At 42.7% G+C, this 18,371-nt stretch overlaps 1 protein-coding gene across 5 annotated transcripts in view; it reads right to left on the bottom strand.

Annotated features, from left to right (window-relative positions):
* Positions 1–3,878: 3,878 nt before the first annotated feature.
* LOC115169285 (hippocampus abundant transcript 1 protein-like) overlaps positions 3,879–18,371 on the bottom strand; it is a 30,488-nt gene continuing 15,995 nt past the window's right edge. For all 5 annotated transcript variants that reach the window (XM_029724752.1, XM_029724754.1, XM_029724753.1 and 2 more), the window contains 9 exons: positions 17,088–17,215; positions 16,635–16,749; positions 16,215–16,433; positions 11,874–11,987; positions 8,046–8,117; positions 7,789–7,901; positions 6,809–6,906; positions 5,575–5,741; positions 3,879–5,234 (listed from right to left, as the gene is read on the bottom strand). In XM_029724752.1, coding sequence (XP_029580612.1) covers positions 5,022–5,234; positions 5,575–5,741; positions 6,809–6,906; positions 7,789–7,901; positions 8,046–8,117; positions 11,874–11,987; positions 16,215–16,433; positions 16,635–16,749; positions 17,088–17,215 — 1,239 coding nt within the window. In that variant the 3' untranslated portion in view covers positions 3,879–5,021. The remainder of the gene's footprint in view (positions 5,235–5,574; positions 5,742–6,808; positions 6,907–7,788; positions 7,902–8,045; positions 8,118–11,873; positions 11,988–16,214; positions 16,434–16,634; positions 16,750–17,087; positions 17,216–18,371) is intronic.

Raw genomic sequence — 18,371 nt, 5'->3', positions numbered from 1 at the left:
GTTTCACGGTTAAACACACACGGACGATCTAACACAATAGTATAAATGAAAGGAAATTAACAACAGAACAGAATGTTCAGTGTTTGCCCAGGTTCTGAGGTAGAGATCTGAGAGGTTTTAAACAGGGCTCTTACTGCTGGAGCTTGGGTCGTGTTCAGTAGGCATGACATGGAAGAAAACAGAGGAGAGGTACCAACCAAACTTGTCCAATAAGAAATGTTCATTTTTATTTCCCATTGCAAAACGTTTTGCTATGGTGTGCACTAATGAACACGACCCCATTTCTAGTACATGTATGTTGCAAGAGAAAGTCGCACAGCCTGATGTAGAATAAACCTTTAAATAAATAGTTTGACATTAGTTCACATATTAAAATTATATTTTCAACCATTTCCACTCATGTTGGCTTGGTCTGGTAATTTCTTGGCTAACAGTAGGCACAAAGAGAGGAGGCTCAGCTCAGGCCACAAACCACATGGGACTACAAAACAGGAGTGGTCAGAAAAATCAGGGTCGGTCTGAGAAATGTAGCCGCACCATACTACTGTAGCAATCAGACCTATAGGATGCCATATCCTTCAAGTTAACATACACACATGTATTGTAAGTACAATAATGTTTGTGCATTTACTGAAAAGCCAGTGTGTTGGAACTGTACATGTGTTGTGTGTTAGGGCTGGTGCAGAATTGTTTGAATTCATGTAGGATCTTAGTCGTTGGGTATACTGCCCTTGTGTGTTGCTGGTCCAATACGTGTTGATCCGATGTATTGTGAGCATTGACTTAAATATACATTCTAAGAGACATTTGGTCTATGTCTCAAATGTCACCCTATTCCCTATGTAGTTTACTACTTTTGACTAGGGCCCATAAGGCTTTTGATCATGGTTATTGCTAACCAGGCTGAAATTATGAACAATATGTTAGGTTGGCATAACGCAGAACGTTCAATGATGCTAGTGATGTCATTTATACAATTCAGTAAAAACATTACAGCTTGTTATTAAATCAAACATTCAATAAATCCCCAAAATGTAATGTTGAAGAAATCCACAAATAAAAAAACAACATTGGAATGCCCAAGTGTTAAAAGCTATTATAAATAGCACTTCAACTTTTAGCCAAAAAATTAAGACAAAAGTAGTCACAAACAATAACAAAACATGAGTTAAAGTAGTCACAAACAAGTTAAAACAAACTAACATCAAATATGGCACAAAAAACATTTAATTACAAAAATGGGACAAAGTTGAAATCCCAATAAAATGTCCAACATTTTGACACCTACCGGTTCTATTTCCATTTGTGATTTGGTTATTTCAATGCACTTGAGCATCCATTACAAAAAAAATCTACTGTTTCAAAAGTACAACAGCAAAGATTTAGTATCTGCAACACCTTTGGAATCAAAGACGGACGGACACGGGGAGCTAAAAATGTCCTAAGATTCCTTTAACTTGTTTTAGTCTAAATCCAAAATACCACATTTGCAATCTTGTGTCTAATACCACATAACATTTAACCTTCACTATCCTACTGCAGCAGAACAATAAGTGATATTTTAACTTACTGAACACCTAATGATATTATTCCAGACTGTTGCAAATATCAGTGCTCACATTGATTCCAAAATGTATAAAGCAATTCATAGTAGGCGTACTGATCTAGGAATAGGTCCATATACTCTTATCTATTATACTCTATTATACTATATAAAACAGAGCCTAGATCAGCACTCCTACTCTGAGATGCTTTGTGAATACATACAGTACCAGTCAAAAGTTTGGAAACACCTACTCATTCAAGTTCTTCTTTATTTTTACTATTTTCTACATTGTAGAATAATAGAAGACATCAAAACGATGAAATAACACATATGGAATCATGTAGTAACCAAAACAATTGTTAAACAAATCAAATTATATTTGAAACGTTAAAAGTTCTTGAAATTTTCTGGATTGACTGACCTTCATGTCTTAAAGTAATGATGGACCGTCATTTCTCTTTGTTTATTCGAGCTGTTCTTGCAATAATATGGCCCTGTCTTTTACCAAATAGGGCTATCTTCTGTATACCACCCTACCTTGTCACAACACAACTGATTGGCTCAAACCCATTAAGGAGGAAATTAATTCCACAGATTAATTTAAGGCACACCTGTTAATTGAAATGCATTCCAGGTGACTACCTCATGAAGCTGGTTGAGAGAATGCCAAAAGTGTGCAAAGTTGTCAAGGCAAAGGGTGGCTACGATTGAAGAATCTCAAATCTATTTTTATTTGTCTAACACTTTTTTTGGTTAATACATGATTCCATATGTTTCATTTCATAGTTTGATGTCTTCACTATTATTCACAATGTAGAATAGTACAAAATAGTACAAATAAAAACCCTTGAATGAGTAGGTGTCCAGACTTGGACTGGTACTGTATATACACTACCGTTCAAAAGTTTGGGGTCACTTAGAAATGTCCTTGTTTCCATGCAAACATACATGAAATGAGTTGCAAAATGAATAGGAAATATAGTCAAGACGTTCACAAGGTTATAAATAATGATTTTTTATTGAAATAATAGTGTCCTTCAAACTTTGCTTTCGTCAAAGAATCCTCCATTTGCAGCAATTACAGCCTTGCAGACCTTTGGCATTCTAGTTGTCAATTTGTTGAGGTAATCTAAAGAGATTTCACCCCATGCTTCCTGAAGCACCTCCCACAAATTGGATTGGCTTGATGGGCACTTCAAGCTGCTCCCACAAAAGCGCAATAGGGTTGAGATCCGGTGACTGTGCTGGCCACCCCATTATAGACAGAATACCAGCTAACTGCTTCTTCCCTAAATAGTTCATGCATAGTTTGGGGCCGTGCTTTGGGCCATTGTCCTGTTGTGGGAGGAAATTGGTTCCAATTAAGCACCGTCCACAAGGTATGGCATGGTGTTGCAAAATGGAGTGATAGCCTTCCTTCTTCAAGATCCCTTTTACCCTGTACAAACCTCCCACTTTACCGCCACCAAAGCACCCCCAGACCATCAGATTGCCTCCACCATGGTTGACAGATGGCGTCAAGCACTCCTCCAGCAGCTTTTCAATTTATCTGCGTCTCACGAATGTTCTTCTTTGTGATCCGAACACCTCAAACTTAGATTTGTCTGTCCATAACACTTTTTTCCAATCTTCCTGTCCAGTGTCTGTGTTCTTTTTCCCATCTTTTCTTTTTGTTGGCCAGTCTGAGATATGGCTTTTTCTTTGCAACTCTGGCTAGAAGGCCAGCATCCCGGAGTCGCCGTTTCACTGTTGACGTTGAGACTGGTGTTGTACGAGATCTTCAGTTTCTTGACGATTTCTCACATGGAATAGCCTTCATTTCTCAGAACAAGAATAGACTGACGAGTTTCAGAAGAAAGTTTTTTGTTTCTGGCCATTTTGAGCCTGTAATTGAACCCACAAATGCTGATGCTCCAGATACTGAACTAGTCTAAAGAAGGCCAGTTGTATTGCTTCTTTAATCAGAACAACAGTTTTCAGCTGTGCTAACATAATTGCAAAAGGGTTTTCTAATGATCAATTAGCCTTTAAAAATTATAAACATAGATTAGCTAACACAAGGTGCCATTGGAACACAGGAGCGATGGTTGCTGATAATGGGCCTCTGTACACCTATGTAGATATTCCATAATGACCCCAAACTTTTGAACGGTAGTGTACATATACACTAAACAAAATGTTTCATGAGCTGAAATAAAAGATCCCATAAATGTTCCATATATAGAAAAAGCTTATTTCTCTCAAATTTTCTGCACAAATGTGTTTACATCCCTGTTAGTGAGCTCCAATAGGAGTGATAGCAACAATTACAGACCCACGTCAGACAACAGTCTTCATACAGGTTGTTGTAATATATTAATATGAAGACAACATCACCAATATTTCCCTGGAATAAAAACTTGAAGCACCACTAGCCTTAAGTGTGTGAACACAGGAAAAAAATACAACCCAAAACCATACTCTGTCTGTCTGTCTGTCTGCTATGCTAATGTATGGTAGATAGGTAAACATTGAAAAACGTCTTTCTGACTAATAAAGTGGTCATACACAATTCTCTCAGGAAACTGTCCTATAAAAACGTTATCGGGTTAAGCCTGCACTGTCTCAATGGATAGGTAGCATCTCTTAGATTGATCTCAAGATGTTCTATTCTCCTCATGTTTTACATTGTCTGCATCCCAAATTCCTTTATAGTGCACTACATTTTGTCAAAGGTAGTGCACTATAAAGGGAATAGGGTGCCATTTGGGACGCATCCAGTAGCTTCTCTCCCAGCTATAGACACACACTGAGGCAGACATGCTTTCCGTTCTTGCGTATTAAGACATAAAATCAGACAAGTCACAACAGAAGTTTGTTAGCTTGTAAATTGGCCATTAGAGTAGAGCTCAAGCTGTGGCTACTGTTATCATTGTTGACTTACTCTCTTCGGACAAAGAACACTGTGGTTATTGCCACAGATTGAGCTGCTTGCCTACAGAGGAAATGGAATCATCGGTTAAATCGCAAATGGCACCATATTCCCTACATTGTGCACTTCTTTTGACCAGAGCCCAAGTGGCTCTATGGCAGTACAAGCCAAGCCTGTACATCACATCCTCCTTTATCCTCTTCCTGTTACTGCTTCTCAGGACTCGCTCAGGACAGAGATCAGCTCAACCAAGTTTCTCCCAACATAACACATACCTCTCCCCAGCGCTACTCATCCTCTATCTCTCTTCCCTTCATCTCCTTCCTCCCTCCCTCAGGGCCTTCGGGAACTCCTTACACCACACTGAGGTGTTCAGACTTCAGAGGACAGCCCACAAAGTTCTCCGACACACACACACATCTTCTCGGTTCTCAGAAGAAGCCACTCCCTTATCTGGGTACGTGTGTGCAAGAGTGTGTGAATATATATAGAACAGTTTGTTTGTAACGGTTAACTTGTTTGTTCAGGGGGCAGGTGTAGTGTGTTAATGCCATCGGGCTGGTGTTATACACAACTGTCGTCCAGTAGTGGCTCCTTGCCCTCTGCCCCGCTACTGGGAGGGCTGTGTGAGTGGCTCTGGGCTACGCTGCTGTATTTCTTGTAGCCTCCCGGTCGGACCCCCGGGCCACTGTGCTCTGGGATGAAGAGGGCTACTAACAAGGAGAGTAGTACGGAGCACGCCCCAAACAGGAAGGGAGGGCCAGGGATGATGGAACTCTGTGGAGGGAGAGAGAGAATACATATGTGATTGTTAGTAAATGTGTGAGTTTGTTGCTTTATTCACACTATAGGGCCAACTTGATCTGTACTGCACTGGCCCAGAAATTTTCTTTTTACATTGTCCTTTCATCCATTATATGGTGGATAGATAACCAGGCCAGCCCAGTACAGCTCAACTTGTATTGGCCCTATTGTGTGAATTAGGGTTGTGTGTGTGTGTGTGTCTCTCTCTCAAAACACAGTTATCTATCTTAGTCCTGTCCTTCCTAGTCTCACATTGTCCGTGGAGTTGGCTGAGTGAGCGAGTGTGTATGTGTCCTGTCGTCACTGGTCTCACCTCGTCTGTGGGGTTGGCCATTTTGGGTTTGGGTTCTTTCCCAGGGCTGTCTACTGCGTCCACATCAGTCAGCTCCATGTGGAACAGATAGAAGATGAAACCATAGAATGCTGGGCCCAGACCGTTACACAGACCACGGATACCTGTTATCATCCCCTGGACCACGCCTAGAGACAGACAATGAAGAGGTTACACAATGATCGAACACAGTAAACATACTACAAATTAAGGTGGTCCATTGCAATGAACAAGCTGAACTTTGCATGTACCACCGTGATAACGCTGGTTTACTTAAAATGCTACTAAAACGGGAGATTACATGAACCTGCATGTTAAAGCAAACTTCATTTCAACCAAAAACCCTCAAGGATAAACCAGCAGTTCAGTTGAGGGTCAAGTGATTATAATAACAGATAGCTGCTTCTAGTTTACATTTTCAATTTTCATAAAAAAAAAAAAATGTTGACTACATTTTCATTTGATTAAAAAAATATAGATTATAAAGGCCTAACTTAATCACGATTGACTTGATTTAGTTACACATTTGAAATATGGACAGTCCAGGGATATTTTACACCCAATCTTGATAAGAACGATGAGAATACCACACATTTTTACTTTAAAGACAGTTGTCTGGGTAGCCTAGTGGTTAGAGCGTTGGGCTAGTAACCGAAACGTTGCAAGATCGAATCCCTGAGCTGACAATGTAAAAATCTGTCGTTCGAACCCACTGTTTCTAGGCCGTCATTGAAAATAAGAATTGCCTAGTTAAATAAAAAAATTTAATGGATAAGAATGATTGTCAAATAGATAAAATCGCCCTTAGTCCACTCAAAAAGTAGGATTAAGTTGTTTCCGATAAAAAATACTTGATACAGTAGCAAGCAGGATTAAGGTAACAGAGAGCGGTAATGAGGTGACCAATAAAGATTGCAATTGAGATAAGCAGTGCGGGTGAATTTAGCTCATATCGACGGTTTAACAAGAGATCTGGTGGCCATCGATGGTTGCAATAGACCCAAAGGCTTTATAGGGCATTCATAACGCCTTCACAAGAACTAGATGAACGCTTCAGAAACCATTTATAAGCTCACCATTGGGGTTGAAATCTTTAGAGCAAGTAGCCTATACTAAGCATTGTACATTATATAGACAAACATTTCAGATCTGAAAAAGAGGGGGACAATTTCTGATTAGGGCAGCCTTATATTGGTATGTGGTAGTAGTAGCTCACCCTGCTGGTCTGAGTCTGCATTGCGAGACACGATGGCACTAATAGCTGGGAAGGTGATGCTAGACATGGCCGCTACCGCTCCTGCTGCCCACATCATCCTAACGGGAGAGAGAGAGAAAACACAACTCCATTTTCCCGACCATTTGCCATTTTCCCGACCATTTGCACGTGTGTGTGTGTGTGTGCGACGAGAAACACCTTTCTTCCAACTCCGGAGAGGAAGCAGCAGGCAACAAATCAGACTGTACACACACAGTACACTGGAAAGATCATATTGTCAGGAGGTGGAAACATGGAAATCCTCCTCACAGACCGATATCACAGAGACAGGACTAATCTGGCCTGTATTCAACCTCTCTTCAATGCATCTATCAGAGTCAACACTAACAACAGTAACCGTCATAAGACAACATTCAGAGCATCAGGACTGCATCAGGATTACTTTCTCTCCCCTGTCCTCTCAGCCCCCTGGTTCAAGCCACTAACAGTAGATTAGTGAGCCAGAACAATAAAGTCAAATCAACTCTCCTCTGCTGACCCCATGATAAAGGATCCTCGCAGTGTGACCTGTTCAGTGCTGTGGATCATTGGGATACACTAGATACAATGCTCTGGTCAGTGAACTGTATTGTTGTTGGTGTTTTGCTGCGCTCTAATGGCCTGACAGGATAGCGCCGTTTAATGCGACACAATATACTTTGTCACCTCATGAAAATTGTATTCCCATTTCATTTCGAGTTGATTAGAAGAAAAGAAAGCAATGTCTACTCACCGTTTGCTGACTGCTCCACAAAAAGTGGTGCTTATTAAAGGGGTTATTGTGACCAGTTTGTTAGGGTAAGGACTGGGTCAAGATTAGTAATAGGGACAGTACATTAAAAGGTAGTTGGTATTGACCATGGTTGTGATCCGAAGCCATACCAGGGTTATGGTTAGTGAATTACAGTAAGTGACATTATAGGTAGGTAGTTGGTACTGACCATGGTTGTGATCCGAAGCCGTACCAGGCCAGCTGTAATATCTGGAAGCCCAGGCCCAGTAGGATGGTGTTCTTATTCCCTATGGAGCGCATCAGGATCCCGAGAACCACCGTCTGACACAGAGAACACAGCAGGTAATCAATCGATCAATTTATTTATTTATTTATTACAGATATGTCAACAACTCTAGGACTTCCAAAAAGACATCACAACCTAAGTCAAAGAAAACTGTATAACAAGTATCAAAGGTCACCAACCTGAGCCACGATAGAGAGGATGCCCACCACAGCGATGAAGGCTGCAACTGTCTCTGACCTGAACCTTATCACCTGGGGAGAATATACAGTTTAGAGGAGACATACAGTATATACACAGAACAAAAATATAAAACGCAACATGTAAAGTGTTGGTCCTATGCTTCATGAGCGGAAATAAAAGATGCCAAAAATGTTACATATGCACAAAAAGCTTATTTCTCTCAAATTGTGTGTGCAAATTTGTTTACATCCCTGTTAGAGAGCATTTCTCTTTGCTAAAATAATCCATCCACCTGACAGGTGTTGCATATCAAGGAGCTGATTAAACAACATGATCATTACACAGCTGCACCTTGTGCTGGGGACAACCAAAGTGTCAAAATGTGCCAGTTCTTCCATGGCCTGCATACTCAGACATTTCATCCATAGAGCATGTTTGGGATGCTCTGGATCAATGTGTATGACATGGGACTGTGCATTATCATGCTGGTGACAGCAACGGATGAATGGCACTACAATGGGCCTCAGTATCTCGTCACGGTATGTCCGTGCATTCAAATTGCCATCGATAAAATGTAATTGTGTTTGTTGTCCTTAGCTTATGCCGGTCCATACCACAATCCCACCGCCACCATGGGGCCCTCTGTTCAATGTTGACATCAGCAAATCGTTCGCCCACACAATGCCATAAATGCTGTCTGCCATCTGCCCGGTACAGTTGAAACTGGGATTCATCCGTAAAGAGCACACTTCTCCAGCATGCCAGTGGTCATCGGAAGGTGAGCATTTGCCCACTGAAGTCAGTTACACGCCTAACTGTAGTCAGGTCAAGACCCTGATGAGGACAACAAGCACACAGATAAGCTTCCCTTTCTGACAGTTTGTACAGAAATTCTTCAGTCGTGCAAACCCACAGTTTCATCAGCTGTCTGGGGTGGCTGATCTAAGACGATTCCGCAGGTGAAGAAGCCGGATGTGGAGGTACTGGGATGGCTTGGTTACAGGTGGTCTGAGTTTGTGAGGCCGGTTGGACGTACTGCCAAATTCTCTAAAACGACATTGGTGGCGACTTAATGTAGAGAAATGAACATTAATTTCTCTGGCAACAACTCTGGTGAACATTCCTGCAGTCAGCATGCCAATTGCACTCTCCCTCAAAACTTGAGACATCTGTGGCCTTTAATTTTCCCCAGCACAAGGTGCACCTGTGTAATGATCATGCTGTTTAATCAGCTTCTTGATATGCCACACCTGTCAGGTGGATGGATTATCTTGGCAAAGGAGAAATGCTCACTAACAGGGATGTAAACAAATGTATCCGATCTCAACCCAATTGAGATGGTTTGGGATGAGTTGGACCGCAGAGTGAAGGAAAAGCAGCCAACAAGTGCTCAGCATATGTGGGAACTCCTTCAAGACTGTTGCAAAAGCATACCAGGTGAAGCTGGTTGAGAGAATGCCAAGAGTGTGCAAAGCTGTCATCAAGGCAAACGGTGGCTACGTCAAAGAATCACAAATATATTTTGATTTGTTGAACACTTTTTTGGTTACTACAAGATTCCATGTGTGTTATTTCATAGTTTTGATGTCTTCACTATTATTCTACAATGTAGAAAATAGTAAAAATAAAGAAAAACCCTTGAATGAGTAGGTGTGTCCAAACTTTTGACTGGTACTGTATGTATGTATGTATGTATGTATGTATGTATGTATGTATGTATGTATGTATGTATGTATGTATGTATGTATGTATGTATGTACACACATATATATGGCAGCTTCATTAAATAGTACCCACTAAACACCAGTCTCAACATCAAAATGACTCCAGGATGCTGGCCTTTTAGGCAGAGTTGCAAAGAAAAGTTTTAGAAGAAAGTTATTTGTTTCTGGCCATTATGAGGCTGTAATCGAACCCACAAATGCTGATGCTCCAGACACTCAACTAGTCCAAAGGCCAGTTGTATTGCTTCTTTAAATCAGAACAACAGTTTTCAGCTGTGCTAACATAATTACAAAAGGTTTTTCTAATGATTGATTAGCCTTTTAAAATGATAAACTTGGATTAGCTAACACAATGTGCCATTGGAACACAGGAGAGATGGTTGCTGATAATGGGCCTCTGTACGCCTACGTAGATATTCCATAAAAAATTAGCCGCTTCCAGCTACAATAGTCATTTACAACATTAACAATATCTAGACTATATTTCTGATAAATTTGAAGTTATTTTAAAAATGGACATAAAGTGTTTTTCTTTGAAATAAGGACCTTTCTAAGTGACCCCAAACTTTTGAACGTTAGCGTGTGTGTTCGCACACGCGCATGCACACGCGCACACGGTCAGTTCCAATACCATATTTACAATGTGCAGGGATTCTGGAGTGATAAGGGTAGAAAGATATGTACAGTGTTACGTTTTACATATTTTTAATAATGAATAAAAAATGAAAAGCTGGAATGTGTTGAGTAAATAACTATTCAACCCCTTTTTTATTGCAAGACTAAATAAGTTCAGGAGTAAAAACGTCCTTAACAAGACACATAATAAGTTGTCAGCAATTTTGATGAGTCGTGCATGGCCACGCAATCGTGGGTGAACAGGGAGTACAGGAGGGGACTAAGCACACACACACCTGTCAGAGTTGCGGTGGTGATGTTGCCTACCCTCACCGCCTGGGGAGGCGTTCAGTCCCAGGTCCTAAGCTTGGTGACGAGCTTGGAGGGATCAATGGTGTTGAACGCTGAGCTGTAGTCAATGAACACCATTCTCACATAGGTATTCCTCTTATCTAGGTGGGTGAAGGCAGTGTGGAGTGCAATTGAGATTGCGTCGTTTATGGATCTGTTGGGGCGGTACACAAATTGGAGTGGGTCTAGGGTGTCTGGGATGATGTGTACCATAACCAGCCTTTCAAAGCACTTCATGATTACATATGTGAGTGCTACAGGGCGGAAGTCCTTGCCATGAAGCCTTAGAGTTCTTGGGAACAGGAATGATGTTGGTCAGTTTAAAACGTGTGGGGATTACAGACTGGGACAAGGAGAGGTTGAAAATGACCTGCCCTGCGCATGCTGAGAACGCGCCCTAGATTACTGTTCGGCCCCCTGCCTTGACAGTGCTCACCTGATTAAAGACTTCACTCACATCGACCTCGCAGAGCGAGAACATCCAGTCCTCTGGGTCGGTGGGGGCCATCACGCACAGCGTTTTTACTGTCGAAGCGTGCATAAAATGCATCGAGTTCGTCTGGCAGATCACGGCTGGGTTTTCCTTTGTAATCCGTAATGGACTGTAGCCCCTGTTACAGGTGGTGGGCGTCGAAGCCTGTGTAATATGATTCCACTTTATTCCTATATGGTCCTTTTGTTCATTTGCTGACCCTGCGAAGGCTGTAGCGGGACTTCTTATACTTGTTCCTGCCCTCAGTCATAGCCTTCAAAGTAAATAAGGCATACTTTTATGACTGTTGAATACCAACTATCAATCACTTAGATCATATATTTACAGATATATAGGGGGTAGGGTTGAGACTAGGGGTTGGTTTGGTTCTGGTGAGTACCTGTCTTCCTCTAGGAGGAAGTGCCTAGGGGGTAGCAGTGCTTGACTTGGACTGCACTCTTTATATTTACTTTTGAGCTAATATTCTATAAGAAGAACAGGAGCTCAAGCAGTAGAACATTTGAGGGGCCGGTACTCAGCTCCGATGAGCTCTTGCCCAATTTGAGGCTTAAGGGTTAGAGGAAGAAGCTAGAGTACTGTTCGCCCTCAGGGAGGTAAGGGATTAGGTTTAGAGGATGAGGTTAGGAGGTATTTGGGATCAGCACCTGTCTGAGATAGAGGAAGAAGCTGGAGTACTGTCCTGCCTCAGGCAGGTAAGACAGGAACACTGTGATGCAGATGAGAAGCACCGTGGAGTCCTGGCCCACCTTACGCAAAGACTGGAGGAGAGACGAGAGAGAGAGACAAGAAACACAACACATTAGATTCACATTCATTTCATTGCCACACAAACACTGATTGGTTGTCCTGTTCCCAAGAGATGGGGGCTCCCCTCAGGCAGAATAGTATCTAAGAGTACATTCTAGTATACTACAGGTCAGTACTGCGAAGGGGTCTACCTGCTCCAAGGAGATAAGAGCTCCCCAGGAGGTCAAGTACAGTAGTATAATATAGTCAGTTATAGTACTATAGTATAGCATAGTACTCACAGTGACGGGTCAGCCTGCTCCCAGGATATGGGTGCTCACCAGGAGGCAGTATAGGACAGTATTATAATATACTGAACCAAAATATAAATGCAACATGCAACAATTTCAAAGATTTTACTGAGTTACAGTTCATATAAGGAAATCAGTCAATTGAAATAAATTCATTAGGCTCTAATCTATGGATTTTACATACAGATATGCATATGTCGATCACCGATACACTACATGACAAAAAGTATGTGGACAGCTGCTCGTCAAACATCTCATTCCAAAATCATGGGGATTAATTACGCTCCTTGCCTATGGAATAGCCTGCAGACTAAACTTAAACTTGAGACTCTTGTCCCCCCCTTGCCCATTTTAAATATTTATTGGAGGATTTTATTTTTGTATTGCTTGTAACTGTTTCGGGTAATGCAAGTTCTTGTGCTGTTAGGGGAATAACCTATGTGTAAATGTAATCTGTTGCTGTATTTTCTTGTGTTATCTGTGATCGTTTTGTTTGTCTTGTGTAGTTTCTTAATCATTGTACCTAAACTGTATATGTAAACATGTATACGCAGGGCCCAGCTGTAAAAGAGACCTTGGTCTCAGTCTGTGTTCCTTGTTGAAATAAAAGGTATAATAATAATAATAATAATAATAATAATAATAATAATAATAATAATATGGAGTTGGTCCCCCTTTGCTGCTACAACAGTTTCCACTCTTCTGGGAAGGCTTTCCACTAGATGTTGGAACATTGCTGTGGGGACTTGCTTACAATCAGCCACAAGAGCAATAGGGAGGTCAGGCACTGATGTTGGGCAATTAGACCTGGCTTGCAGTCGGCATTCCAATTAATCTCAAACGTGTTCGTTGGGGTTGAGGTCAGGGCTCTGTGCAGGCCAGTCAAGTTCTTCCACACAGATCACGACAAACCATTTCCGTATGGACTTTGCTTTGTGCACGGGGGCATTGTCATGCTGAAACAGGAAAGGGACTTCCCAAAACTGTTGCCACAAAGTTGAAAGCACAGAATCGTCTAGAATGTCATTGTATGCTGTAGCGTTAAGATTTCCCTTCACTGGAACTAAGGAGCCTAGCCCAAACCATTAAAACCAGCCCCAGACCATTATTGCTCCTCCACCAACCTTTACAGTTAGCACTATGCATTCGGGCAGGTAGCGTTGTTCTGGCATCCGCCAAACCCAGATGTGTCAGTCAGACTGCCAGATGGTGAAGTGTGATTCATTGTTTCCACTTCTCCAGAGTCCAATGGCAGCGAGCTTTACACCACTTCAGCTGACGCAGGGCATTGTGCATGGTGATCTTATGCTTGTGTGTGCGGCTGCTCCACCATAGAAAACCATTTCATGAAGCTCCCGACGAACAGTTATTGTACTGACCTTGCCTCCAGAGGCAGTTTGGAACTGGGACTGAGCGTTACAACCGAGGACAGACGTTTGTGTGGCCTACCCCTTCACAATAACAGCACTTACAGTTGACCGGGGCAGCTCTAGCAGGGCAGAAATTTGACTAACTGACTTGTTGGAAAGGTGGCATCCTATGATGGTGCCATGTTGAAAGTCACTGAGCTGTTCAGTAAGGCCATTCTACTGCCAATGTTTGTCTATGGAGATTACATGGCTGTGTGCTCAACGTTTTACGCCTGTCAGCAATGGCTGTGGCTAAAATAGCTGAATCCACTAATTTGAAGGGGTGTCCAAATACTTTTGTATATACAGTGGCTTTTGTTGCCTTACAAACTGGAATTAAAATAGATTTTTGGGGGGTTTGCATCACTTTATTTACACAACATGCCTACCACTTTGAAGATGCAAAACATTTTTTCTTGTGAAACACACAAGAAATAAGACAAAAAAACTGAAAACCTGAGCGTGCATAACTATTCCCCCCCCCAAAGTCAATACTTTGTAGAGCCACCTTTTGCAGCAATTACAGCTGTAAGTCTCTTGGAGTATGTCTCTATAAGCTTGGCACATCTAGCCACTGGGATATTTGCCCATTCTTAAAGGCAAAACTGCTCCAGCTCCTTCAAGTTGGATGGGTTCCGCTGGTGTAGAGCAATCTTTAAGCCATACCACAGAGTCTCATTTGGATTGAGGCCATTCCAAGACATTTAAATGTTTCCCCTTAATCCACTCGAGTGTTGCTTTAGCAGTATGCTTAGGGTCATTGTCCTGCTGGAAGATGAACCTTCGCCCGTCTCAGATCTCTGGAAACAGGTTTCCCTCAAGCATTTCCCTGTATTTAGCGCCATCCATCATTCCTTTAATTCTGACCAGTTTCCCAGTCCCTGCCGATGAAAAACAGCCCCACAGCATGATGCTGCCACCGCCATGCTTCACTGTGGGGGTCGTGTTCTCGGGGTGATGAGAGCTGTTTTCCTTGAAGAGACATAGCGTTTTCCTTGATGGCCAAAAAGCTCCAATTTAGTCTCATCTGACCAGAGTACCTTCTTCCATATGTTTGGGGAGTCTCCCACATGACTTTTGGCGAACACCAAACGTGTTTGCTTATTTATTTCTTTAAGCAATAGCTTTTTTCTGGCCACGCTTCCGCAAAGCTCAGCTCTATGGAGTGTACGGCTTAAAGTGGTCCTATGGACAGATACTCCAATCTCCGCTGTGGAGCTTTGCAGCTCCTTCAGTGTTATCTTTGGTCTCTTTGTAGCCTTTCTGATTAATGCCCTCCTTGCCTGGTCCGTGAGTTTTGGTGGGTGGCCCTCTCTTGGCAGGTTTGTTGTGTGGGCATATTCTTCACATATTTTAATAATGGAATTAAAATGGTGCTCCGCGGGATGTTCAAAGTTTCTGATATGTTTTTATAACTAAACGCTGATCTGTACTTCTCCACAACTTTGTCGCTGACCTGTTTTGAGAGAGAACTAATTATGTGACTTCTGAAGGTAATTGGTTGCACCAGATGTTATTTAGGGGCTTCATAGCAAATAGGGTGAATACATATGCACACACCACTTTTCAGTTTAAAATGTTTTTAAACAAGTAATTTTTTTCATTTCCCTTCACCAATTTTGAATATTTTGTGTATGTCCATTACATGAAATCCCCCAAAAATCCATTTAAATTACAGGTTGTAATGCAACAAAATAGGAAAAACACCAAGGGGGATGAAGACGTTTGCAAGGCGTAATCTTTATTTTTTTTAAATAGGGGCGTGGATAAAAAAAAAAATCAGTATCTGGTGTGACCACCATCTGCGTCATGCATCGCGACACATCTCCTTTGTATAGAGTTGATCAGGCTGTTGATTGTGGCCTGTGGAATGTTGTCCCACTCCTCTTCAATGGCTGTGCAAAGTTGCTGGATCTTGGCGAGAACTGGAACACACTGCCGTACACGTCGATCCAGAGCATCCTAAACATGCTCAACGGGTGACATGTCTAGTGAGTATGCAGGCCATGGAAGAACTGGGACATTTTCAGCTTCCAGGAATAGTATACAGATCCTTGTGACATTGGGCCATGCACTATCATGCTGAAACATGAGGAACTATGGGGCACTCTGTTCAAAACATTGACATTAGCAAACCATTAAAACAACGTTGGCGGCGGCTTATCATAAAGAAGTGAACATTCAATTCACTGGCAAAAGCTCTGGTGGACATTCCTGCAGTCAGCATGCCAATTGCACGCTCCCGCAAAATCTGGCCTCCCGAGTGGCGCAGCGGTCTAAGGCACTGCATCGCAGTGCTAGAGGCGTCACTACAGACCTGGGTTTGATCCCAGGTCTGTAGTGGGTTTGATCGGGTGTCCCATAGGGCAGCGCACAATTGGCCAAGCGTCGTCTGGGTTAAGGGAGGGTTTGGTGGGGGGGCTTTACTTGGCTAATTTCTGGGATCTTTTATTTCAGCTCATGAAACATGGGACCAACACTTTACATGTTGCATTTATATTTTTGTTCAGTGTATATTAGTATTTAGTACAGTACTCACAGCGAAGGGGTCAGCCTGTTCCCAGGATATGGGTGCCCCCCAGGAGGCCGGTCTCATCTTCTCAGGCAGTGACTCAGGGACAGCTACCAGGATGAAACAGATGTCCAGCAGGGCGATGGCAGTAGCCAGGATCACTACCAAGGTGTCCCCATACGTCACAGACAGGTATGCTCCGATGGCTGGGCTGGTCACTAGGCTGGCTGCAAACGTGGCCGACACCTGGAAGGGGAGAAAAGGGAAAGGAAGTGGGAGAGGAAGGGCGAGAGGGGAGGAAAAAGGAGGTGAGGAATAGATGGAAGGGAGAAGAGGGAGACCTGGTGTCATTCTAACATTACGAAAATATATGACAACAAAAATAACACTGACAGGTATTCCATCTGTGTTATCATTAAAATCTAGTCATTCAGCATCACTCCTCACCAAACCGTAGGCTGTGCTCCTCTCGTGTTCTGCTGTGATGTCTGCCACATACGCAAAGATCACAGAGAAGGTGACTGCAAACACACCGGACATGGATATGGCTGCAAAGTACCACCTGGAGCGAGGAGGAGAAGAGGAAATAGGAGGAGAGATGATGAGGGAGAAGAGAGGACAGGGAGGAAGGAGAGAGGAGGAATGTAAGCAAGTCTGTAAAGCTCTATCGTGACTGTAGAAACCACAACAATGATGGTCCACTTTAACATAGGTTGAACCACAGCAGAACGGCAGAGATATAGGGCCAGTTGCATAGACTACTCCTAGAATTTAAAACATGTTCATGTCTCTACACACTTGAAGTTGACAATGCTTTTTATTCCATGAGTAGGCTTAATCCGGCTCAGTACAATCACAGCCCATAGAGTGAAGTGTGTGTTATCTTAGAGGTGATTTCACCATGGGCTGATCTTCATGAGAGGAATGGGGGCGCAGGTGAAGAAGACTGTTAGCAGTAGAAATGACTTCCTCCCCCATACGTCTGACAAAGCTCCAATTAGAGGAGCACTCAGGAACGACAGCAGACCCTAGGGGAAGGAGGAAGAGAGGGCGGGAAGAGAGCGTGAGAGAGAGGGAGGGCGAGAGGGAAAGAGGAGAGAGGTGCAGGAAGAGGAGCGATAAAAAGAGAGGGAGAGGGAGAGATGTAGGGACAGAAATAAAGAGGGGAGGGAGGAAAAAGAAGAGGGAGAAAGAGGAGAGGGCGAGAGAAAGAGTGAGAGAGGTACAGACAGAAATAAAGAGGGAGGGAGAGAAGAAAAAGGAGGGAGAGAAAGGAGAGGGGAAGAAATAAAGAGGGAGGGAGAGAGGAAAAATGAAAAGGAGAAAGAGAAAATGAAAAGGAGAAAGAGAGGGAGAGAGAGAAGGAGAGAGAAGAGGGAGAGAGGAGAGAGAAGAGGGAGAGAGGAGAGAGATGAAGAGGGAGAAAGAGGAGAGAGGAAGAGGAGGGGGCAAGAGAGAGAGAGGGAGGGAGGAAGAGGGTGAGAAAAAGGGAGAGAGAGTTAAACACAGAAATAAAGAGGGAGAGGGAAGGAGAGAGAGGGAGTGAGAAAGAGAGAGAGGAAAAAGTAGAGGGAGAGAGGAGGAGGGGGAAGAGAGAGGGAGATGGAGCGAGAGAGAGGAAGAGAGAAAGAGATGGAGCGAGGAAGAAAGAGAGGGAGAGAGAAAAAAGGAGAGAAAAAGAGAAGAGAGGGAGAGGAGACAAAGGGGTGAAAGAAATGAGACCTCATTGAGCTGTGCACTGAGCTACTGAGTAACTAACTACAGTTATGTACAATAATTTACACATGTAGCTCTATTCCAGTAGTCCATGCTTTCCCATGACATAGCTTACTACACTGAGTATAGCAAACATTAGGAAAACCTTCCTAATGGTTCCCACAGTTGTGTCAAGTTGGCTGGATGTCCTTTGGGTGGTGGATCACACAGGAAACCCATCCCCGTTCAAAGGCACTTAAATATTTTGGTTTGCCTATTCACTCTCTGAATGGCACACATACACAATCCATGTCTCAAGGCTTAACAATCCTTCTTTAAAACTGTCTCCTTCCCTTCATCTACTCTGAATGTGATATCAATAAGGGATCATAGCATTCCCCTGGATTCCCCTAGTCAGTCTATGGACAGAGCAGGTGTTCTTAATGTTTTGTATTCTCAAGTGTATACTAGCCATACTGCCATCATCTA

The sequence above is a fragment of the Salmo trutta genome, chromosome 31 (genome assembly GCF_901001165.1).
Source record: "Salmo trutta chromosome 31, fSalTru1.1, whole genome shotgun sequence".
NCBI classification, from domain to species: Eukaryota; Metazoa; Chordata; class Actinopteri; order Salmoniformes; family Salmonidae; genus Salmo; species Salmo trutta.
Note: the sequence above shows the minus strand (reverse complement) of the source record. Positions and strands in the feature narration are given on the sequence as shown.